Below are 25,546 nucleotides of genomic sequence, written 5' to 3' on the forward strand. Positions count from 1 at the left end.
TTTTGCGTTTTTTAATGTTTCATTTCTTTGTGATTTACTCCATTTTTTAATTTTCTTACCTTTTTAATTTGTCCAATTTTTCATTTTCATAAATTGATGGATCAGATCTCCTCAAATGAGGAAATTTCCTCACAAGTGGATTTGCAGTTCCACTCGCAGTCTCGCACTCATCGCTGACCATTATTTGGCTTTTAAGACAATCGCAAAGCAATGTAGTATGTTTCAATGAATGTTTCAATGTTTTTTTTGAAAATCAATAAATCAGAATGTTGTATTGGTACAGAAATGGTTGGAAGTTGGGAAAAAAGCCTCATAACTATGAAATCCTGTTGAAAATATAAGCAAGAAAACTGAAAATGTAAAAAAGAGGACATTTGAGCATTTTTGGGTGTCCTCGGAGGACAATTTTTTTTTTTCAAAAAAGAGAACAAATCCTCCTAAAAGAGGACATATGGTAGCCCTAGTAGGTAGGCATTAAGCCCTTACTGTTGTAACCACTGACACTAATGCTTTGTCACAAATAAAAAAAAAGCGCAATACATGTGTGGCTCCATAAGCGGATCTTTTTTAATAGAAAGCATCTTACTAATATACCGCAAACACTACTCTGTCATCGTCGCAAGAAAAGCACTCTAAAGTCTGAACGGTTATCAGGTGGCGAGGTAAAAACACAATACAAAACAAGTATTAAATTATGACAACGGAAGCGCTTTCTTCATCCAAGGTTGGGACTTGGTATATTTGAGACCAGCAGCTAAGGATTGAAATCCGGCATTGTATGTGATCCCAACTTTGTTCTGGACATAATTGCTGGCCATGTCGGAGTAGCTGAAGACAAAAAAATGATGATAATTTTGGTTCAGCTATACCTCGCTAAACAAATCATGGACCACGATATGCAAATGTGGTAACTTCGCTGCTTTGATAGTTGTTCTTACAAATTTGCGAAGTCCAAAATTACCCAGTTCTCAGTAGCTTCAGTTCTATCTCTACAGTAGCCTACTTGCTATGAGATCGATATACTGTATAAGGTATACCACATTTAATCTTAGCACGAGTAATTTCTGATAATTAGGAAAGATAACTTCTCGAATGAAGGCGGATCCTTTGTGTGCGTTTAGTACACTTTTGGTGTTAGATATTTTCTTTTATTGCAAATAAATTATAACTGACCTTCCCCGTTTGCTAGGTCCATTCACAAGTGCTCCGAACAACTTGTTTGGATTGCTTTGTTTGCTGTACAAAACCTTTCGCGTGCATTGCGCTGGTGGAACTGGACAGGTGCTGAAGAAACAATCCCATGGTTAAGTTTATTGAATTAAAAGTTTTGCATTTGTATTCAGGCTGCAATTTACGATTGCTTCCTTGCTGCTAGTGGTTCCGCCAACGCAATAAACTTTCTCAGGCTTTTTCTAGACATAGTAATAATCAATGACCGTTCTTGAAATGCAGTTGAGATTTACAAAATTGTTTTGAAGCATCTCACTGCCCTGCAAATTAAGTAGACTGGAAAGCAAGACAGCTAATCTTCATACCGCCTTCAGTCGCGATTTTAATTATCTTTATAAAATTTAGGTAGAGAGGTTACTTTTTTGACCATAAACAGACATAACTGAGCAACAACATAACATTACATTATAAAAACAAAAACAAAGTAGCAAACGTTGTCGGCTATGATAGTAGCCCTTATCAAGCCTTTGAAGTAGTATGACTGGGAAGAGCGCTTGCTTTTTTCAACCATAAACAGACATAGCTCAGCAACAACACGACATATCATAATTATTACCTTCCTCTGTGCCTGGGACGGGTGGGAGAATTTTTCCCTATCCCAACAACAAAGCCTGATGACCCAGGTGCATTCCCTACTATTGCTTTGAGCTGGCGCTCGGCAAACTTGTAATAATTAATCGCTGCTCTTCTTGTTTTTGTGAACCGAATTGATTGTAAAGTGAGGAAGGCTGCGTTTGCTGCGATGAAATTGAAAATAGTTGATGCTAGTTAGTGTCGGCGTTATGCGGTGTACACGTTACAGAAGCTGGCGTTTGTTGATTTATCCGCAGCATGCATAAAATAAGTCTGCTAATATGATCAGTGCGTTGAATTTTAAAAATGTGAACATAACACAGAGATTCAAAAGAACGGGATTTTTAACTCGGCTATCTTTACCCATAGCATAACGTTCAGAAAACGTTTTACCAGATATTTTTCAATTGTAAGCAGAGATTGTAGTTCAAATTAGTGGGCGTCCTGACTAAAATAAAAAAGATAACAACAAAATAGAGGTGCCATCCTACATGAAAACCTCATCACCAAATAATCACTACATTCCACATATAAAAACTCGTCCGAAACATCCGAACCAGCCTACTATTAGAACATGTAGACCCGTAGGGGCAAACTAGCCAAGATATCTAAGAAAGTTAAAATCTTTATAACCACTTCTGTCAGACAGCACAAGTTTACGTTAAACAGGTTACCGGCTAACATAGTTGTTCCTGTTCTATCAAACCATAGCAGGCCTTGTGGTGTGGTTGTGACTGTTCGAAGCCACCTCATGTGACTGGATGTAGCTATCTCATAGATTCCCCGGATGCTGCTGAATCTCCCTAATAACACCTGAACAAAACATCCACTAAAAATAAACAGAATATGCTTCTTATTTTACCACATGCTCTACCAACATGGTGAATACCAACTATTGGTTTTCATTGTTTTTACCTCTTTTACAACACTAAAATCTGGGTTAAAAATAGTATCAAAATTGTAACATTAAGTCAAAAAGAAAAGCGAAAGAAAATAGAGGAAAATATCAAGAATATGGCTTCTCTTTATTCTAAAATAAGTGATGTATGTAATTATTGCAGCTACATTTTTACAATATTCAGAATCACATAAGAATTCGTTTCACAGGTGTAAATCTAAACGTAAAATACTTTCTAAGATCCAAGTTATATTTAGCAATGCACTTTATAATAATTCTTTACTGTGGGTTACGGGGCCGACTATTTTGTGATGTCGACAAACTATGTAGTTTTCGTGGCGCTGACGATGGTTGTCATAACAACATAAACATAAAGTTGTTTACAAAAAGTAAGATTAGTAAAACTGTATAGAAATATTTACATCTAATCCACGTGTCTTGGCTCCCCAAGAAAAAATATTTTGATCTTGTTTCAGGTCAAAATATTTCTCCTCAGCTTTGTTCAAGTAGCTCATATTCCTGGTGGCTATGTGAATCCAAACTTCCGCCCAAGCCTGAATGACATGAGAATAATATGATACTGGTTGTACTGTATACACTATTTATTTGTTGAAGCTATTTAATAGAATGGATAAGTATGACTCTATTGCTAGATATTTGCGGAGCGACTTATATATTGATTGATAGATTGAATCTTTATCCTCGGACTGGAAAAGCTTCTTTGAGAGATAGTCCAGGCAGTTTCGTATACTTGTAGAGGCTTTGAATCACTGACGCAGGCCCGGTCACCGAGATTAACCAGATTTTGATGCTACAAAATATTGCTTTGTTTATTCTTTCAGTTTTTTGTATGAAGTCATGTTTGTGAGGAAAAAAAAGATTTTAAGCCATCATCAACCACGAATACCAAATCATCCATCACTCCGTTTCCTTTAAGCTCAGGCCATTCCTGGTTTCGAACGGAGGATTTGTACGGCCTTGGATGTTTCAGGGCAAATTGGTACACCTCCATGGCATGGCGCAAACATAAAGCTGAATACTCAGGATCTGTAACATTCAGTCCAAGCTTGATTAAAAGACAACACATAGAATAATTGAGCTATGGATAAATTGAAGAATAGCCTAGTGAATTAACTAGTAAACTAAATTAGAATGACCGGAAAGTGTCATAAAATGTCCGTTTGGGAATTCCCACCATGAAGTTTCAAATCATTAAAGTAACAAATTTTGAGCCATGTATAAAATGCTTAGCACTCAAACGCTGACAACAAACAACTCATTGATACGTAGTTGCATGTAAAGTCGTGACAATAAATTCAGACATCAGATAGTTAGATAAATGTATTAGCCTTACCGGTTCGATTGAACAAAGCGCTAACTGAAGCCAACGCTGCAGCAGTCTCCGCGGCGACGTCCGCAGCAGGATTCCCAGGATCAGCTTTATAGACGCTTCTTGTGCTTTCATAGGAATCTTCAGGGGAACTCCACTCTTTTCTTGGGATTGTGAAGTCGCCAATCTGTAACAACAATATCATAGAAGTTGAAAGTTTTATGACGTGAATATGCATATCAGCAATGTCATTTACAATTCTTTTCACTCACTATGTACTAGTTTTGCATATTACCGTGTATACTGTGTATGATAGGCCTACATTCCACAAATAAGATGCAGCCAATGCAAATGAAACAGTGTGTACGAGACAAAAAGTAGAACAAAAACATTAACAAAACTGATAAGGTTTTGCTCTATACCTGAGGTTACCAAGGTTGTACGGGAAATCTCTAAACTTAACTCAGTAAAATGTTTGATGTGCTCACTGTTTTCACTTTCAATAATTGTCACCTATCTAGTCTTTTTCATTAAAAGGTTATAATGAACTCAAAAACCACATGATGTTATTTCAAGTACCTGAACTACAAGCTCATTTGTTGAAATGTGACATTTAATCAGATAGTCAGCGGCCCAATGTATCTGATCCAACACGTGTTCATACTCTCCAGATTCCTCGTATGCATCTTTATAATCAATCGCTCCCCACGCCAGCATCGTCGTCGAATAGGCGATCAGCAACGTTGTCTTAACGTTACCACCAGCTGTACGCAAATAGGTAGCACTTACTTGAATAGTGACCGTTTATTGTTTATTTAAACACACGTTTGTGGAGTTTCAAAAGAGGAGCAATTTTGTTGAAAAAAGTGTCACTGATCAAAATGTAGTGAATATGCATAAACTTAAAAAAGGAAAATAGCGTTTTTGCTTTTGAAGTCACAAAAGGTATAACCTAAATTGCAAGAATTCTCAATTACTGTCAATTACCATTGTACCATCCTCCGGAAAGATCACGATTAATTGAACATCCATCCTTCATATCAGCATCCCCTCTCCATGGCACTCTGTTGTCATCCGGCAGTCTTCCCGATCTCTGAGCCTCGTAGAACAATATTGACTTGTGGAGGATTTCGTTATAATCAATGGTATCTAAAATTTGAATTATATTATTGCTTCTTTATTATTTATTGACCTAGTTTGTGTAAAGGTGAAACAAAGTTTAAACAAGTGACTTAATAAAAAATTATATCTCAAGGAAGCCAGAAAGATTTCCAATTGCTTGTCAACATTGGCACAATATTTGAATTGTGTAACAAATATTATAGCCAACCAAACAGGAGCACTTGCGCAGTGAATGTAACATCTAGCGTAACACTAAGTGCAAAATGTACCAACATTTTCTAATGGTGATGTAGATTGTAGACTTTAGGGTGGCCGCACGCTTGCTCGACTTTTTGACTTTACGAGGTAGGCTATTAATGATGTTTTGTCACAAAATGCTACGTTGTTTGATAAGACGTTTTTTTGGATGTTAGTTTTGGATATACACCAGAAAAGAGTTTTTGTTGGTCTTGCTTGTTCCAGATATAATTTTAAAATTAACTTTATAAAGTTGCAAAATTACATTTAACTTATGCTGTTGAATAATGGATAGTGGAATTTGACATCTTTCTATCACAGAGACTGTGGACTGATGTTTTAGAAGTTATTTTGATGTTCAGCATTCCTAATTCCGATCTGAATGATGCCAAGTTTAATTTGATATCAGGTCTTTGATGACTAATTTTGCTGCAATGTGACGCACTCAACCTCAAAACAAACATTCAATTCGATAAATAACAGCTTTGAAACATTTTCTCTTGAAATCAAAGTAACAATAGCGTTTTCGAAAAAGTTTTACTCTAAGTTTTAGGAAGCCATCATTTCCGACACAAATGTCATTTGTTCGTTACTTTGCTAGCTTTCGCTTTCTAAAACAACCAAACTTCAATAAAGAAAGTTTTTACGTGCAGCGTGTTTGAAAATTGTAAAGTGCTTGCAGCCCTTTGGATTGATGGCTGAACACAACCTATATGCACTTAACACAAAGCATTGAAATTGTTTGGGGACTCATGAAAATAGTGTCTCAATAACACTTTCATATTTCTTGTCTCCTATTTTGTCTTTAGAAATGGCAGGGAACAAGATTACAATATTGGGCCTCAAACGAAATTTTAACTAATAACAAGTGAATGAGCCTTGATGAAAAAGGTGCGACGAACACTGTCCAAAAACAACTTGCCATTATCTCAATTTATTCTTTTCGCATTGCATACGAGAGTGCATTCTCATCATTCATCAACATTATATTCATTCACCTTAGTAGTGGTAAAGATTGAATATAATGTGCCATTGTACAATGTACATATCATGAGCTCGTACTACAGCATAATGAAAAATACAATTGTAAATAAAATATAGATAGTTATTAGTTGGTACAGTGCTTCCTCAATTATTCGGTCTAGTTGGGACAATGGTTTCAAAAATTTGACCGATAAGCAAAAAACGGATAATTGAATTGTTATATTAGTCAAGGAAACGAAAAAGTAACATAATTATACGCTATACAGTATATGATATAGCATACGCCACTCAATACGCAGTATATAGCAGTTAGCTACTATACAGTATATGGTAGGCTACACTACAGTACAAAAAATGATAAATTTTAATATTGTAGCAATAGCTTTCTCGCTTGGCCATCAGTGGCAACAGTGAGATATTCTAAAAATTTATTCAATTTTAGATTGTTTGTGATGAGATTCGCGTATTTCTGTGACTGCCTCGTGAAGTCGTAACAATGAGGTGTGCTTGAAACTGTTGTCTCCTGCTGAAAACAGAGCCATGTTGAACAGTGGTTAAATATTCGTATTGCGTCTGCATGAGAAACAGGGTATTGTGCGTTGAATGTTCTGTTTTGCACCATCGGAAGTCCTTCATTCAATGTTTATTAGGCTACGGCAAATTGTTTCACGCAATCGGCATTTATCACGTTCTGTATACAAATTACGTATTCCTCTGCAGATGATTCGCCAAGTGGAATGAGTTTTAACCAAAATTTTCTTTACTACTGCAGATTTCTTTGTTTTCAAGCGTTTGCTATCATTTTTACAACCATCAAGGATACAAACAAACATACCACCTCCCTCTGTCTAAGAAACTAGAATATATTGAATACATCCTAAAATGAAATATAGAGATACGACAGATCCTCTTCATTCACTTTAAAAGGCTTTAAGATCCACGAGTGGAATGACATTTGAAGCCAGAAACTTCCCGCACAACGAATGGGGCGATGCTGGCTGTTTGTTGGTCAACGACGCAAACGTCGCCACTATTTCTTTATCCAGACAAATAATCACCAAAAAAACTAAATCAGGTTAATGAAATAAATAAAACAGTTTAGTGATATAAACCTTTGTTTTAACAAATGCGTGTTGCGCAAATATTGGTTGCTGACACGACGTCAATCTTTCGTCGAAGATCAACCCATGTTGCTCGCTTGCCAAATTGCCTACCTTACGCGCTAACGTCGCACCAACGGATCAGTTCCGGTGATCTGACTATGCGGTTGGCAATAATCTATCCGTCATTGATTAGTTCAACTTCACTCGAATAAGCTGAGTAGTTATCTAATATCAAAAGTACTTTTGGTTCCTGCCCTATTTAGACTGTGTTTTTTGTTTTTTTTGTTTCTTCTGGACGCAACTGGGATTGTTTGGGAGTATTTCATATCATGTCACACAATTTCAGCTAGTCTTCGACAGATATAACAACTCTTTTAGGTTACTTTTCAAACATGTAGCCATCTCAAAACTTTAACGACATTGTGGGCTACCGATCCAGCACAATGTGTCCTACTGCAGCTACAACTCGATAGCTGACTCCACCGCAGGAATATAGCGCTGATGGTTTTAATGGCGGCGCAATGCTACGATATTGACATTGGTGCATCCATGATTGGTTGGAAAAAAATCGTGCAAACCATCAAATTTTAAAATGCTAATCGAGGAAGCACTGTATTATGTTTTGAATCTTTGGTATTTATTAAGGTGGATTTAAAACTTTAATGCTTGTCACTTAAAACTTCATTGAAAGAGTAAATTTAACTAACTTGTTCCATTAGATATCAACCAATCTGGAATGGTTGCACCTCCTTCAGGAAGCAATCCGTTAGGTTCTGATGGGCTGCATCTATCGGCAGCTACTATTTCTTCTGTGGTGCTCACCGGTGTGGTTGCTGAAGGATAAGCTAGAGGTTTCAAGGATGAGGCAAGAGGGAAGAAATTCTCATTATCAATTGATCCAGGAAACGTCTGGTCGACGATTACAAAAGGAAACTCTGTCCTAAAAAAGAGTAGTGAAAATAATGAGTATGTTTATTGTTGCATCATTGCCAGTATCATTGCCAGAGCTAAAGCAAAATGTGTTAAAAATAATCAAAACACATTAGAGTGTAGTTTTACATACGCCTGAATGGCAGAATGTTGTTATGAAAAAAGCCTTTAAAAGTTCACACTTTTTGTTCACATCTAGACCGAGTCGCCGCCACTGCCCAAGAGTGGTAAGAGGCAAAGCCCCTCGACTCCTGGAGTGGTGAAGAAGGGTCACACGAAGAAGACGACTTCTTGGGAAACGAGCGCCAGGAAAGAGTGGAGTTGACTTTTATTGTAGACTAATAACCTCTAGTTTTCCCTAAAATCCTTTTGTCATTTTTGAATCTAAACCGATCAAAAAGTGACTAGGCACTATTAAAACTACACTCATCTTTAATGAGCTGGATTTTTAGCATGATTTTACGAAAAACTTCCTGAAAAAACAACGAAAGTTGATTTACTCAGTTATAACTTTTTGATCGCATTTTTATCAGTTTTCTTTCATAGCAAATGTAAGCATACTTTTAAGTCACACAGGGAGAAGCTATTCTCTCACCTATTCCCAACCCAGGCTTCTGTTACATTTCCCGTGATGTCATCGTAAGGAATTAATTGTCCCACATTTTTGTCACGAATTTTAAAAGTCTCACAAACTCCAAGTAACTCTCCTTTTCCAGCAATTCCTTTTGTACTTCCGCTGAGATTTGGAACAATTCCAACAAAACTTAATGTAAAATCCTGCAAATCATTGGCTCCGCATAAAACAGAAAATTTTGTAGCTTTGAGTCAGGGGTGTGCAACTTGCGGCCGGCGGGCTAAACGCGGCCAGCAAAAAAAAATTGTGTGGGTTGCGAATAAGCGACAATTTTGAACTGTGCGGCCCACGAAACTAGTTTTTTATTTAGGTTAGTCAGGTACACGTGCAAGCAATTTTTGCAACAATGCTTTTTTAGCTGGCTTGTGCAGAGTGAACAATGTTGCCAACCTTGCGGTTTTCCCACAAATCTGGGCTTGATTGGTTTTGAATCTTTATCCTCGGACTGACAAAGCCATTGCAGGGGTTCTAAGTTTTTATTTATTTAAATGTTAATTAATCTCCTGATAACAGCAGAACCGCTGTTGACGCAACTATTGCTTCGATGACACAGAGGTACAATTTTCATCACTCGGGGCACCAATGCAGGGGTTCTAAGGTTTTATTTATTGGCGTAACTATTTCTTCGATGACACCGAGGTAACTAAAATGAGTCTCAAGGAATTTCTTTATTCGTGAGTTCAAATTGCAGAATTTAGAACACCAATTTTTAAACTAGCGTTTTTTAGAATGAATAGAGTTTTGAATTTGGAAATAAGAATTAACGTAATCTTATAGCATCTTATATTATGACATCTTATATTGTTATATTATAGCAAAACTTGTTTGTGTGGAAGTGTATAAAGCTCTTTCAAAATAAAAGAAAAGGCAAGTGATTACGTAATTTAAAATTGGCTAATTCCAACAATATGTTTACTACAAGGGTGAACTCATATGAACCCTTAGAAGGTTGGGCTCCTGAAGTCTTGCTCAAGTAGGGAGGGCTGTCGATTCTTCTTATGCTTTAGGAGTGATATCTTTGTTATTTTTTAAGGCACGGTTTCAAAATTTGTGATTCACTTTGTAAAATTATTCACGCTGATCATACCCGAAAATTAAAACTATGTGAATTTTAGAACTGCTCATATACGTTAAAATGTTGAGGTGACTTATGATTGTAATTCTAGCGTGAGTTTACACATTATTTTTTGGTAGAGTAATGAATAACGTCCATTGCAATGTTGTGATTAAAAATTTTTTACATAGTTTTACATACAGCCAATTCCCTTCACGCTGTAAAACAGTTAGGATTAACGAGACATGGGCCAAATTAATTACTTTCATCCAGCTGGTGGGAAAATTTTGAACAATAGAATATAAAATATTTCAGAGGATGTGCTGAGAATTGCTTTATATCTCTCAATTTATAACCTTTATTTGCTCAAAATTTCAGCTCAATAGAGGTGAATAAAAGTTAGGAAAAGTCAAGTAATCTCGTAATCGCAGCCTCAGTGGTTTTAGAGATACAACTGTTGATACAAAAAAGTTGAACTGACAGCACCCCTCCAACTTTCAAAGGGTTAAGATTTCGTCATAGAGGTGAACTACGGAGATATTGAATAGTTGTTACTTCACAGCAACTTGAAACTGACGCTATTTCTTAAAGGTTATTGTTGATGAAATCACACGATTTGACGTGATAATGCAACGTTTTGCTAAAACGGAGAAAATTGAGCCATCAATCGCTATTGACCAGAATCACTGGTGAAAGCTGCGGTTGTGTTGTTGCCAGGCCCGGATTTAGGGGGGCAGAGGGGGCAGTTGCCCCGGGCCCCCCGACTTTTGAAGGGCCCCCCTATGTGGAAAAAAATGTGATTTTGTGTTATTTTTTTCCTTTTGGCCTTTAAAGTTTCTGCAAAATGCTGTGCAGTACTGGACTGATGCTACTGTAAACGTAGAGACGGTTTTTCGCGCCGTAGGCGCAAAAAAATTTTTTGCACGGGGGCCCCCCGATCTAAAAGTGCCCCGGGCCCCCCATCGGCTAAATCCTGCCCTGGTTGTTGCGTATGCAGTAAAACGATTTATCAATTATTTTTGTTCACAACAAGTGAGTTTTTGAATCACTGACGCAGGACCGGATACCGAGATTGACAGAGTGAAGTTTTCCTCTTGTTGTTGAAGTGTTGTTGCAGGGGAATTATTCCATCCACTAGATGCCGCTGAATGGAGAGCAGTCTTGAATTGCGTTGCTCTAGCGCACACCCCTAGAGCCGAACGACCGCCGCGTGATCTTGAGTCGGGCGCGTAACCACTGAGCTAACGAGGTGGACTTGTTTTATTTCGAGTTTGCTTACTGTTTTTGAGTTTGCGGTTATTTGTTTTTGGGCTTGTTTTTTAGCCAGTCTAACGTTTCTTAACTTGTTTGGTCACATAATATATGTTTTATGAACAAATTTAGACTTTGGAAAGCTCACAAACCAACAAGAAATCTTTCCCACTTTCCTACTGTGAGAGACTGCGGCATGCATCCTAAGAAAAAAAATTGAAATTGCAGACCAACTTGAAAAATTGTTGTATGAATTTTGTTTGAAGATTTGTTCAATATATTCTCTTTGCCATTCAAAACAAACGTTGACAAAGCACCAGCTGATATTTAATTTGAGCTGATCGATCTCCAAGAAAAAACTGATTTGAAAGCAAAGTATTTAGAAATGAATTTTGGCGACTTTTACCGAAAACATCTCAACCCAGATAACTTTTGTGTGTAGCCTACGTTATCTTGAGTATGTTCTTTTGGTACCTATGTTGAAGCGCAGGAACGTTTTAACGTTTTATTTTTTTTTCTTGTAATATGACAAAATCGTCATTTCCGTAGGGTGGCTATTGACTAGTAAGCTGTATGGTCTTTCCATTGTCTCCCTGTCGGCATGGGAACTTGTATAACTTTTGCATTGTGTTTAATACTTGCATATTTCAAACATGTACTATGTTCCTGTTACTGACAAATAAAACATTGATAGATAGAACTTTCCAAATTTGAAAAAATTTATGGCTTTAAAAACGTATTTGTGCGAACATTTTATTTCTAAAAGGTGCCTCATGAAATTCCTCCTTCGATTAGTTCTGACAGAAGAACACCTGGAATATGGACTCCGAAATGCGAGCACTTCTATTAAAGAAAATTTGGAAAAGGTATGGGAAAAAAGCCAGCTGCAAATTTCTCACTGAATTCGTTTACAGTCAGTGTGGCAATAAATTTGAATAGGATTTGTTTCAGAAATTTATGCGTTTTAGCTTAACTTATTATTTCTGCAACGAGTTAACCCCTAATAATACTTTAAGATCAATAAACAAAACAAAAAATTTTTTTTATGCTTGCAACTGCTAGAAAGCATATGTTGAATAAACGTGCGACCCGCAGTTTCGCCTAGTTATTTATATCTGCCCCTCCTGTAATAAAGGTTGCACATCCCTGATTTGAATGATTAATTGGGTTTTTCACGACAAAGAATGGAAAGTAGAAGTTCAATAGCCAACCGGTATTTAAAGAAGGTTTAATCTTTCAATACAAGTGGACTACTAAAGCAAATATCGTCAGACTAATAAAATAATGGCGTAACTCACTTTTTGACGAAATTGAGATATTAGGTCCAGGTCCCTAAAATGTAGCGCATCTGCCACATAATTTTCTAAGACCTACGTTAACGGGAAAGCGGTATTTTCGTAAAAATGTCAAATGGCCTAACTCAAACGCATGACTTAGGCCATTTTACCAATCTTTTTAATCGTTTTCTGGAAGTAAAGCTTTCCTCCAACAGAGCAGATGGTCAGAAGACGACGATCTAAATTGTATAGAAATAGAGCTTCCACTTTATCACAAGTCAAGACGATTAATTTAACACAAAATAATTATGTTTTTTCTATTCTATGTATCGTAATCTTAGCCATTTTCAAGTAACCACCCTACTTAAATCTATCTGTTTTCTCTCTGTTCCTTTGAGAAGCTTCATTTTCCTAGCACTCTGGTAGTGCGACTTATCACCTCACACTATGATACTGTTCAGATCTTCTCAATGCGCCGTTTCTCGGAGTCTTCTCGCACCCATGGCAGGTTTTTGTAGCAAGTCATTGTTGGATACGGTACCTAATTAATTCTCAGCTTAATATCACACTTAGCGACTTCATAAGCTCGTTGCTGAGTTCTTCGCCATCATTCTTGAGTTTCACAGATGGGAGAAGGAGAACATTGGAAAACATAGATTTTAAAACGTTTGAATTGACTTTTATGTGTAGGTAGCTTAAATGTGCCAAAGTGGGAAAAGAGGAAAATCACTTTTTGGCGAAATTTCTCAATGACTTGCCTACTGTTGATTCCCATTACTGTAGAAAGGTCACAATGTACAGAAAGAAGAAATTCTTGTACCCTGGAACTATACCATAACCCAACTTCATCGGCAATACAAAGAGCTTGCTTCTTCTTCTCTCGTTTGACTTGTAGTAGCTTAGATTGGCAATGCCTCATCGTGCAGCCATGATGCGGTAGTTGCGTCCAGTTGTCGAATACCAATGATTTCATTTGGGGGCCGTAAGATGGGACATTCGTGGAGTATGTGTTGCATTGTTTGTTCTGCCGCTCCGCAGACACATATCGGCGTATTATGCAACCCCCACCTAAACAGATTAGCTCCAGTGCAGCCAACGTCACATCTGGTCCTGTTCAATGTGACCCATGCCTTTCTTGAGAGGTCTGCTCCAGGAGGGATGGAGAGTGCTGGTATAACTGAAAACTGGGGAGGGATATGTGGCAGCTCGTTCCATTCCTGGGCCCATATCTCCATGCAGCTGAAGTTCTTATCCACATGCTAAAGAGCTTGCTGAATCATCAGGAATACTACCATTGAGCACAGCCTTTTTTAGGGAAGTATTTCATAATGAGAACTTCTACGTTTTCATCGTCGGCTCCAGCTCGTGTCCGAGCATTGGTTGATCTTCAAATTGAGTTTAGATGGTGATGTCGTATGTGGCTTTGGAGGCCCAGTCTGTGATGGAAAAGACGTGGGCAAAAGGCACTGGGAGACGATCATCATATATCGGCCGTCAATATGTGAAACCAGGCTGGAGGCTTCCAACTCTACCAAGCCTGTCCCCGTTACCCGTGATATCATCGCCATTGGGCTTTGCTTGGTCCAGGTCCAAATTGAAACAATTTAGGCCATTTGCTTGTATGTTTATATACGGTGGTCGTAACTACGCGAGGGCCACGCACACACTCTTGGCCAGCTCCATGTCCACTGCGGCCCAATAACATCGAAACGTGCAGCTTCAGGGGAACTGGTTGCGACGGGCTGCCGGGTGCTCTGTTCATACCACGTAAGGGTCAGTGCGACGTGTGTGTTTCATTCAAATACAGTGTTATTACCAAGAAACAATACGATGACTATATCAAGTTGAAGATTGAAGCTTGAGATGAGAAGACGAAGACAAAGAGTCCGCTAGCACAGTAAAATCCGTATGGACAATCAATGGATTTACAGGCTGTACTTCTGTGTCCTAAAACTAAGGCAAGCAGTAGCCTATTTATGTAGCCTACTATAAAACCAAGCTGCAGGTACACAATTTTACACTATTCAATCTTGAATCAAAAGACGCTTATTGCTCTATTTGGAATGAAACAGAAAGTGATTTTTGCTGTGAAGTATTCGCTTTCTTGCAGTTTAATCATTTCGGGTGGGTAATTTGTGGAAGCCCCGGTCTGGAGGAGATAGTTATTTGGAGTGATGGGTGTGGATATCAAAATAGAAACTCTAATGTCTCTAGTGCCTACTGTGCCCTTGCATGGAAGCATGGCATCACTATTACTCAGAAGGACCTCGTGGCTGGTCTCACTCAAACGGAGTGCGATAGCATGCACAGTACTATCGAGCGAAAATTGGTAAACAACATTTTTACGACGAGAGATTACGAAATTATCATCCAGAATGCCAGGATCAGACCGCATTCCAACAATGTACAGAGGATGCAACACAGTGATTTTATGACAATCGATGGATGATGCTTGTTGAGTATTAGGCCTGGAAAGAAAGCTGGAGATCCCACGGTTCATGATCTTAGAGGCCGAAATCATGAAAGCAGTGAAAAGGCATTGTACAAGGTCCCATTATGTGAGGCTGCACAATGGGAGGATCTGCCACAGCGGTCAAAAACAAACTTAGACGACACTACATGGATTCCTATTTTTTCAAGCCATCTTCCAATCAAATTGAGGAAATACAATGATCTCGAATCGATGAAACATGTTATGCCAACATCGTGCCACTCCTTTTTCGATAATTTGCCTCATTACTGATAATTTATTCAGCTTGTCTTGCCAACTCTAAACTGTTTTTGGGCGAAATATGCAGTCTAGCATGAAATATAACTTCTATCGTTAGATTGGAGTTGCCATTAGGGATTTTCCTGTAAATTCTAGTCGTATTATCACTGTTATTATGTCACCGTTAAAAAACTCATATTAATAAAGTCAAAATATCAAATGGCCTAAGTCATGTCAGTGCATTCAGAAAATGGCCTAAGTCATGCCAGCCCATTATGGGATGCAAAATGAAACAAATCAAAGTATACATGCTCATTGTACTTGTGTCGACATGCTATTTTCGTTTAACTGTACAATAAATATGATAAAAACAACCGTGTAGACAGTTTTTTTCGATTATCTCAAAACAAGAAAAAATGAGTTACGCCATTATTTTATTAGTCTGACGATATGTTTCGGTGTTTATGTATGGATCAAAGCAAAGTGTAAACTACGCAAAACAAAGTGTAAAAGTGCTTCGTATTATACGCCCTGTCCTGGGTGCATTACTAGCCTATGTATAAACCATGGTATGATAGAAGGTATTGTAGTTCCATACTCTCTCCTCGGACTACTACCTTAACGTGGTGAGAGAGTTTCCGTGCCTCAATGACCTCAAGAGCTGTTCTGGCGGTAGCTAACTGCTCCCAGAAGGGTCACCCATGCCAGGTTGGTCGAAAGGTAGAGGTCAGACAAAACAAAGTCCAAAGTCCGCAAGTCCCCAACGGCGGAACAGGCGGATGAAGCCAGCCAGGCTCAACGACTGTGAAGGCGGATGAAGGCTGCAGCATGCCACCAGCTCCAATCGTCTTGGCTTGCCTTGCCATTGGATAAAGCTGATGGCCTTGTCAAGTTTATGTGTGCTTGTTGAGTGTGCGCCAGCAAGTCCACGCTAATCAATTCACGTACAGGCGTCTTCGCAAGACACTCAAACCTAACGGCGATCGATAATGCATAACGGGAACAGGCAAGTGAAAGCTAGAAGTTTCTAGTGCGGAACCGACGCGTTAGTGGTGGTAACTTGATTCAGTCGCTTTATCTTTTGGAAGAAGCAGGAAAGATGAGAGAGAGAGAGAGAGAGAGCTGTAGTTCCATGAACCTTAAACCCTTTAAGTGCCACGCTTATTTTTTGATGCATTTTTCAGAACTTAGCTTTAGCTTTAAGTTTGAACTGCTGAATTTTGAGAACGGTAACTAGCCTACCAGGAAAAAATGAAAACATGAAAGTTGTATTTTTAACAGTCTTTTAAAATGTCTTTACAAATTTTGTGAATTTTTTCTCAAACATGCCTTAAATGACTAAAATCTCTGACAAAATACCAAATTTTTTTTTTTCGTTAATTTCGAACATCTGAATAAAAGTCTTCAAACTACGGAAGACTTCCCCTCTAGACGTCAGGCAAGTGTCAGGCTTTCCACACAAACGTTGTCACAGTGATGTCAGTGTAAAAGAATACAAACTTAGTAATGTTTTTCAACTTTCAAAAAACATAAGTCTTCCTCTTTCTAAAAATTAAGTCCCATGCAGTTTGGCAAACAAAGACCAGAGTTAAGGTGATTGCAAACAGTGTGTATTTTTTAGGGCTTGGGCTCTAGTTAGAGCCCGTGTCAGTTAAAGCGTGTTATTGTAGACTTATAACTTACTTCGTAAAGATCAACGTTGTAATACTTTGGAACAAAACAGTATTCCCGATAACTTTTGGAGATGACAAACTTATCCACTGTGTAGGTCTCTAGCCTCTGAACTCTAATGTTCAAGTACAGTCTCACTATCCATCCTCCCATTAACGGTTCCACAATGTTGGGAAAGCGGACTATTCCATCAAATCCCCCGCGCCATACGCTATTGATGGAAAGATTTCCTTTGTATGTGGGGCAACCAACCACTGCGTCGCCAAAGCCTTTTATGGGCCTGCTAGTGGTTCCATCTCCATTTACCCAACTACTTCCCCCTTGTAGAGCATTGTATGTTGTATTAAGGTTGTGAATTTCTGGTTTTGTTTGAGTTTGTGGAGTAACAAAAACATTTTCCAGTTCCGACTGATGCAATATTGAATCTGTGTGAGGACTATTTTGAGGAACGGATATTCCAGTAGATTGAATACTGTTCAGAGCATTACTGATGCTGGTTGTTATATCAGATTGAGTTGTTGGTTGAACTGTATCCTTTTGTATAGCTCTTTGCCTCGGAGGAGGTTTCCGAAATTTTTTTTTTTCTACTTGCTCTTCCTCTTCTTCTTCTTCTTCCTCCTCTTCCTTTTGCATAGCCCTTTGCCTCGGAGGAGGTTTCCGAAATTTTCTCTTTTCCACTTGCTCTTCCTCTTCTTCCTCTTCTTCTTCAGGATCTCTACGAGGTTGCGTGTTTGGGCGTCTTTTGCTCAGAGACCATACCCGTTTGCCTTGATTAACAGTTGTCTTTTTGTTTTGACTTATTCGTACTGCAAGACCAAACTTTATCTTACTTGACTTGTCGATGCATTGGAAGGGTGCTTTATTGTTCCAACTCATTGATCTTGTTCTGCAAAACTTGTACTTTGATCCAACAACTTCAAATCCTTGTCTACACTCCACGCGGCAACGACTTCGTTTTGGATTGCATTGGATTTTACCATTTGTTGGTCTCTGCTGCCTGGGACATCCAGATCGTAATATTCTTTCGCCTGAGATTGTGCCTGAAAATCACAATTTAAATTGAACGTTTTTGCATTAGGCTAGGCATTATTAGGCTACTTTCCAGAAATACACTTTTATGTATCATTGGTATAAAGCAGTGTTTCTCAACCTTTTTCGGCCCAACGCTCCCTTCATAAACTGGAAAAATTTACCACCCCCCAACAACAACGATTAATTACGAAAAGCGAATATTTGGTATGTTGCAGAACAACACAGCTAAATCCCTTTTCCACCAGGTATGAGGTAGGAAATGCTACCACGAAGATACAAGCTCTTTGACGAAATCGTTACGCTGGGCGGTAGATGGGTTAAACCAGAATGCCCCCAAATAATCAAAACGCTCCCTTTAATCCGAGGTAATCATACTGCCCCCTTGTAAAATCAAAACGCCCTCCAGAGGGCGGTACTGCCCCCGTTGAGGACCACTGGTGTAAAGTTTCTATCAAATGATTTCAGTTTCTAGTTTTTTCAAACAATACAATTTAATTCATTCAATTCAATTTACTTTTCTTTGTCAAAATGCAGAAAAAATTATATTGTGAAGAAGAAATACAGTAACAAAACCAACAAAAGGAAAAGGTGGCAAAACCATAGTGGTTTAAGACGTGCATGAAAAGATCTAATTCTACGGTATATGCATCGATAAATATAGTTACGCATGAGACTTCTAGTTTTCAACTTTACGGATTGTTGATATGGAATAGGATGATGGGACTTGACTGTGCGGAGCAAAACAAAAATAAAGTACCAGATTTCTCGTTTCTAGCAGCAGGGATGCCCATCAGACATCATTATATGAACAACTGTAATTACGGTTTGAATTAATTAAAATTTATATAAAAATAGGCGAAAAGAGAATTTTGAAATTTTTCTATGTTACCTTTAAGGATTTTTCTAAAGAACACGGCAACTTTCGGAGAATAAGGCACAGGATTGAATCGCATTCGGTAAACACCTTCTTGTCCGTTAGATGGCTCGTTGGCTTGACGCAGAAATAAAATGTATTTGATTCGTCTTTTCACTTGAGTGCAAGCGGCTTCTGTTCCAAATGGTCCAATCCTGCGTCGACCAAGTAACGAACAGTTTTAAAAAGTCAACAATGAAAGTTTATTAGGCTACGTCACGGTATGTTACTATTTCTGCATTCGGGTGTAGCCTAGGCCAGAAAGCAAAAGAAAACATGATTTAGTCTACGACACGTGTTTTGTTCTGGTGTATTGCAAAACTTTATCAAAGCAAAAATATAATATGGCATAAAAACCTGAAAAAGATTCAATAGAATGCATTCTAGCCGAACAATTAATCATCAATGAATATCTGCTGGTTTCTGTGAAAGTTTCTTTCGCGTTGAAATAATGTCATAACCACAAAAAATACTCCATTAATTTTCAGACAGACTAAGTTAGTCTTAGCAACCCAAGCAGATTAATGGTGCAACTTGTGTGGAGTTTCTCAAAGTACACCGCCTCAATCGCTTACTTGAGTTTACTTCCAACTCTGAATTGACCATATTTCAAAGGAAATCGTCTGAAAACTTTGAAGGTTGCATTATAGCGTTCATTTTCTTGGGGGGTGGCAGTGATTGAAATAGCTTCAGCTTGTATGACTACCTGCGACCTTTAAAGAAAATTACACGAATTTACACATTGATAAAAATATACCCAACACCTGCTCACAGACGGTTTTATGAGTGTAAAGCAATGATTAATAAGCATAAAGCTTGTTGGTACCACCTTCACACATTGACGTTATCAAGCAGTTCTTCAGACCCCTTCTTGGAATGGTTCAAAAGTAATAGTCACCTACAAATCGGAATGTTAAATAAAAGCTTTTTGTACACAAACATAGCTTCTTTCATCGTTTCATATCTAACCCTAATGATTCAGTATTCTTGCACCCTCTAGTAATAGGTCTCTCACCTCTTAGTATAGTGTACCTCTGGTTAAGAACCGCTAACATAAACGTACTAGAAAGTAACTGTTGTGCAATAATTATATTAAGTACAATAGGTAGGCTAATAATGTAAAAGCTAAAACAACAAAAAATTCTTAAAACTAATCGAATTTTTCTCGCTCCTCAGCAATGGTTATCCTCTGAATATTTACATTGTGGCGTTTATAACCTAAAACCTAAGCTAAAGCAGTAGTGCTCAACCTACTAGCAACAAAAAGCAGCTTGAAGAACACTGGTTTTGAACATATGATTGGGAATAAGTTGGTGCAAAGAAGGATTGATGACTAGTAGAAAATGTTATCTACAGTAATTTGTGATGACAGTCGATTTATTGTTGAGAAGGAGCGATCTTCCTGGCGTCAGCACTACCTGAATACTCACTATAGAACAGCGAGCATTGTGTTTCGTTAACCATACCGGTGTAGCCTCCACACTAGACATCAAGACTTTTTCCAAAACCATGTGTTTCTCGGCAGTCGAGTGTAGTCTATCGCTGAGTTCTTGCTACACTCGACTGCCGAGAAACACAGTCAGCTTATTATTGTGACACAAGGGTGGTTCATGAAGTGAAATTGAGTTTGTAAAGTGTTTTTGTTTACGAAATTCCAAAAAAAAATTGTTGATATGCTAATCGCAACCACCAAGCAAGCATTTAGCTTACAAGCCTGCCGCAGGCTAACAAGATGAAAAACCTCAACACCAACACAGGTGTGGCCTGGAAGGAATGGTTGGTGTTGCTATTAAGGACTTAGTAAGTTTTTAAATGCCGTCATTATTTGATAATTATAGTAGATGCAGACTGATAGAAGGCACAGCCGCTGAACTGAACATACGAACTGGTGGGATAAAACATGGCCTGGACAACTTAAACTGCACACTACGCTGGCACGCTGCGTGATTGCTGGACAGCTATCACATTTAAGGTGCAAAATGAAATTTGCAAACCTTGTCTGTTCCGTGTTTGTATAATGTGGAAGATGCTTCCCGATCTTTGCAGATCAGTTATACAAAAGTATTTGAAATAGCCGTCAGTGTTAATACAAGTGATCGCTGGATCTAAACCACATGATAGCTGTGGTAGGTCCCTACTCATACCATGAAAGATATTTATGATGGGTGTCGTTTTTGGAATTTACTTAAATTTTCGGCATGCGCTTTGTAGAAAGCTTGATGGTGGAGATTTTTATGATTTTATTCTTTTAGAGTTTTATAATCCACATAAAATGATTCCAAGTTAATTTTTGACGTTTATAACTGAGTGCAAAGTAATATCGTTACTTTCCACAATAAGCTGGGGTCTCGTGACTCATGCACTCGCGCCTGTAGCACATATTGCGTAGAAACACACCAACTCAATCATAAAGTTATGTTTATACACAGCCTGCATATCATCACATAGCCTCCTTGTTTGCTGGCTATCTATACGAGTAGATACCGACCGAGCATTGTGACATTAAGAACTATCCGTTTTATGATGTATTGTAACTTGTGGAGTTTTAGTCTATGACGCATTCGGAGACTCAATATTGAGCCGACACGTTTAGTGACTATCTGCGATTGATACAAAATCAAAAATTTTGCGTTATTGCAATTTCAACTCTGAAGTTTTCACACTAAACAGAATTGTTAAGTGGATTGAAGCAAAAGTTCTGGTGTAAATCATTATGCTGGTTCTGTAGAAACTAACTACATTGGAGTTGAGCATTGGCTTGTTGTAAGAAGCGCAACAATGATGCCACATATTACATTGCGTTGTTGAAATAAAATTTTACCGTATATTTCTTTTGTACATCGGCAGTAGAAGTCCACTATGACATCATAGAAATTTTACAAGGCCACATTGTTGCGGTTTATACTTTGCCTCCAACCACTAAATGTCGTTAATTAGAGATAATTATGTTAAGACCATATTTGTAACTTTAATGAAAATGCACGTAGGTTATATGCGGCGGCAATTTACAACGTGACAAACTTTTGGAAATGTAGCGAGAAGCTGAAATTGTAAAACTTTCTTGCAGGTCCATGTTTTGACTTTGTCGAAAGTTTAGAGAATTCGCTGAGCGGCAAGTTCAGTGCACAGTCAAAATTCTTGCTGCATTTCAAATTGCTAGAAGCATTTTCTCTCTTATCTTCTACACTACAGGAAACTATCATCATCGCACAGTATAACCATCCACCTATACATGTTGCCTAGTCTAAGGTGCTCAGCATTAGGTAACTTTTGGAGAAAAGAAAGTTTAAGACTACCAGTAATCTTTTACCAAACAATGTCTTGACTTGCTTTGTTGTAATTTCGAATTGTCACAGAAAAGAAATGTTTTAAATCTTAGTTTTCTTAACTTTTACTTTGGCATACTAGTAGAGGCTTTTGACGCAGGCCGGTCACCGAGATTGACAGAGTGAAGTTTTCCGATTGTTGAAGTGTTGTTGCCGGGGAATTATTCCATTCACTAATGGCCGCTGAATGGAGAGCAAGTCCTTAACGTGCGTTGCTCAAGCGCACACTCCGTAAGTCGAACCAGTGCTGCGTGACCTTGAGCTGGGCGCGTTACCACTGAGCTAACAGGGCAGAACAATAGTGGCCGTGTGTTCTTTGGAACAATAGCAGCTGTATGAACTATATTATGCTATAATTTTATCTATTATTTTTTCAATTTTTACTAAATTAATCTGTAGATATTTTTAACTAAAAATCATTTATATTTAAATTTATATTATATTAAAATCATTTATATTTAAATATATTTATAAATCATATGTGCTCGTAGCTTCTTCACTTTTTAACCTTTAATAAGTTTTATTGATTGAAGGTTGCAATTGGATTGAAGGTTCAATTTATTCACCATTAGCACTTGACGGATCACCTCGGATCAAACTTACCAATCATATCTGCTCGAACGTGCAGCTTTACGAATAGGGTAGGCTGCCGTTGAAAATCTAGGCCGGCAATGTGTTCAATGTACTTAAACAGCAGCTAGTCATAATTTTAAGAAATAATGTTTTTAGAATCAGCATCAGTGCATCTGATGCTGCAAATACGATACGAAGCAAAGTGAAAAGAAAAGTTATATTTTCCTGATGTCATCTTCATAATGGTAGCCTAAATATGCTGCAACAAAACCTATGTCAATTTTGCCTCACAGCAGTATGTGCCTTGCTTAGAAAACAAAGAAACAGATGCGGTCTTCTACAGAAGTATTAATGTAAAACATCTCCACTACACTCTTCTATAAATAACATGTAAAGGGAATGGTTATTTGCAACAACACCTATCACAGTAGCAACACTTCTTAGTGTATGCAGTTATGCAGAATGTAATAAATAATGGTAAGGTTTGGGGTAGGCTATTTCATTTTCTATTTTTGTTTTATGTGTATTACGCATCACATTATTACGTGACTTATACTCACTGCGTTAAGCAAGAAAGAATACAATCGGTAGTAGCCTATGCCGTTTGTGAAGTCTTCGGTTTGAACTCTATTCGGACTAAGCTATTTTTGTGAGGTAATGGCCTGACGTGTGGACTTATTCCATCTACACTTTCATTTGCTAATAACTTTTGATATAAAAACGTTACGAGGTTGCTTTTTTCGCAAAGTTAAAGCAAAATTATTGACAAACTGGTTAAAATTTTAAGTGGATACACATACTCCATCAGTTTTTTGCTATTGCTTTTTTGCTAAAAGTAGTCATTCTTTTTTTAATTTTTCTGATGTCTCCGTCATAATCTCCTGAAATCGCTAATATCTTCGTTAAAGGCACATGGTCCAGTCATGCATGTAATCCGAAATGGTCAGCAGTCATGCAGGTCACGCAGTAAATCTTGGAAGGCACAAAACAATACAAATGTTTGCTAACTTGCTTGTACAAGATGATAAAGTTTTTCAGATGACCTGGCAATTTTAGGAGTAGGGTGTCAAAAACTGCTGATAACTAAAAAACTATACCACATAAAAATGTCATTTTATTACTAAAACAAAGATGAATAATTTTTAGGAAAAGTCATAAAACTTCAGCTAATTTGAGCCAGTAACTTTTACGTAATCGATGAAAGTTTTTGGTATGGACGGAACCCGTCCACCCATTAGTCCGAATAAGGTGAAACGAATCCAAACCTACTAGCACTAGAGCCGAAGGTGATAACCGGTCGGCCACTGAGCTGGTCGTGTAAACAAACAAAAAGACTTCTGGATGGCGTCACTGCACGCAGTGTTTACAGAAGGCTTGAGCCCAAGTCCTTTCTTGTCCAAGAAATCAAAATTATATCAATAGCTCAATTTATCAATAGACGTGTACTTTATGTAAGTGAATTAATGACATAATCAGAGGGATGCTGGTTCATTTTCGGCTCGAGTAGGATTTGATCAACACGTTTCTAACACAACTTTTCATATGGAATAGATAAATCATTTCTTTCAACAACACTTCAACTAGAAAATTAAAACTGCCAACGCCGACTCTGATTTGATTTTGACCTTTGATTGACCTGCAGGCTAACTGAGAACTTGCTGCAAAACTATTCTATTGAACCTTCATCTAGCTTTATAATTACTTAGTAATGGACACATTCTTTTTTCACGATCATCATCATCCAACCACGTCATGATGATGATGTTGACCACGGTGTTGCAAGCGAATTGTAATAACATGAGATACAAACTATGAAGAGAGTTCCTAAAAGGAAAGCAGTTAATCTGACGAGATAAACACAATGAAGTAAATAAATTAAGGTACCGGTAACTTACCTTTTTGCAAAGTCTGCAAACCGCACATTTTTTCCTGGAATAATGCAAGATGAAGCTTTTTCATGGGTCAAGATCATCAGCAATATAATGAAAGTAATACGACAAAATATATTTCGTAACAGTTTCGTCCATTTACAAAACCTCATGTTTAGATCTTCGTTGCAAGGAAATGATAATAAATGCGTGGCAGAATTCTTCAACAACGACGTTGAATACGTTCGTCATATATTATAAAAGTAAACTGCAGTTAAACTAGCCTACTTTATGAATTACTGTAAGTAGAATAATTCATGGTTTTGCAACCTGAAAAATAACAACAGCTAGTAAGGGAAATAATTTTGAAATAGCTTGAAATCATAGTCACTTTGCATCTAAAATACAATTAGGCCTACGTACTGATTAAAGATCAAATCCACGTTTTTTATGTGACACTGCCACGCATTCTTTCAAAGTTTATTTCAACTTTTATAAATATTACAAAATTTACTTATTATTATAAGCTATGCCTTAAAAACATAAATGGTTTCCAAAATGAATGCTTTTTTTCCATAGTTACTTCAAATCCGAAATGCTTAAACGAATATCTTCAAGACAAAAAGCGACATTATTTTGATCAAATCAGTGTTTTGAGTTGATTCTCTAAACTACCTTACAATCTCATTTAACAAAAACATTTTGACCGTTTTAGATCTTAGTGATGTAGGAAAGTGAAGAAGTATAGCCTAACTTGCAAAGGAACTGAAGTTTGCCAAGACAAGAGAAGAGAAGCATGCCAACAGCGCCAAGACAAGAGAAGCATGCTT

At 37.7% G+C, this 25,546-nt stretch overlaps 1 protein-coding gene across 1 annotated transcript; it reads right to left on the reverse strand.

The window, feature by feature from the left end:
* On the reverse strand, window positions 1-25,014 carry LOC145778588 (uncharacterized). Its single transcript, XM_082590105.1, has 15 exons — window positions 24,744-25,014; window positions 19,525-19,662; window positions 18,926-19,104; window positions 17,017-18,044; window positions 9,003-9,184; window positions 8,185-8,417; window positions 5,019-5,180; window positions 4,611-4,795; window positions 4,056-4,218; window positions 3,609-3,748; window positions 3,124-3,255; window positions 2,478-2,616; window positions 1,787-1,967; window positions 1,174-1,284; window positions 1-828 (listed from the first exon to the last, which is right to left on the reverse strand). Exons 1-15 carry the CDS (start codon window positions 24,887-24,889, stop codon window positions 693-695), a joined length of 3,255 nt encoding a protein of 1,084 aa, XP_082446231.1. The 5' UTR covers window positions 24,890-25,014; the 3' UTR covers window positions 1-692.
* Between the last annotated feature and the right edge of the window lie 532 nt (window positions 25,015-25,546).

The sequence above is a fragment of the Aplidium turbinatum genome, chromosome 10 (genome assembly GCF_918807975.1).
Source record: "Aplidium turbinatum chromosome 10, kaAplTurb1.1, whole genome shotgun sequence".
Lineage (NCBI taxonomy): Eukaryota > Metazoa > Chordata > Ascidiacea > Aplousobranchia > Polyclinidae > Aplidium > Aplidium turbinatum.

Coding starts and splice junctions, on each gene's coding strand:
- LOC145778588 (XM_082590105.1), bottom strand. CDS start 24,889: ATGAGGTTTTGTAAATGGACGAAACTGTTACGAAATATATTTTGTCGT. Junction 4,219..4,610: donor CAAATGAGCTTGTAGTTCAG/GTACTTGAAATA, acceptor TTGTTGTTACAG/ATTGGCGACTTCACAATCCC. Junction 1,285..1,786: donor CGTCCCAGGCACAGAGGAAG/GTAATAATTATG, acceptor TTGTTTCTTCAG/CACCTGTCCAGTTCCACCAG.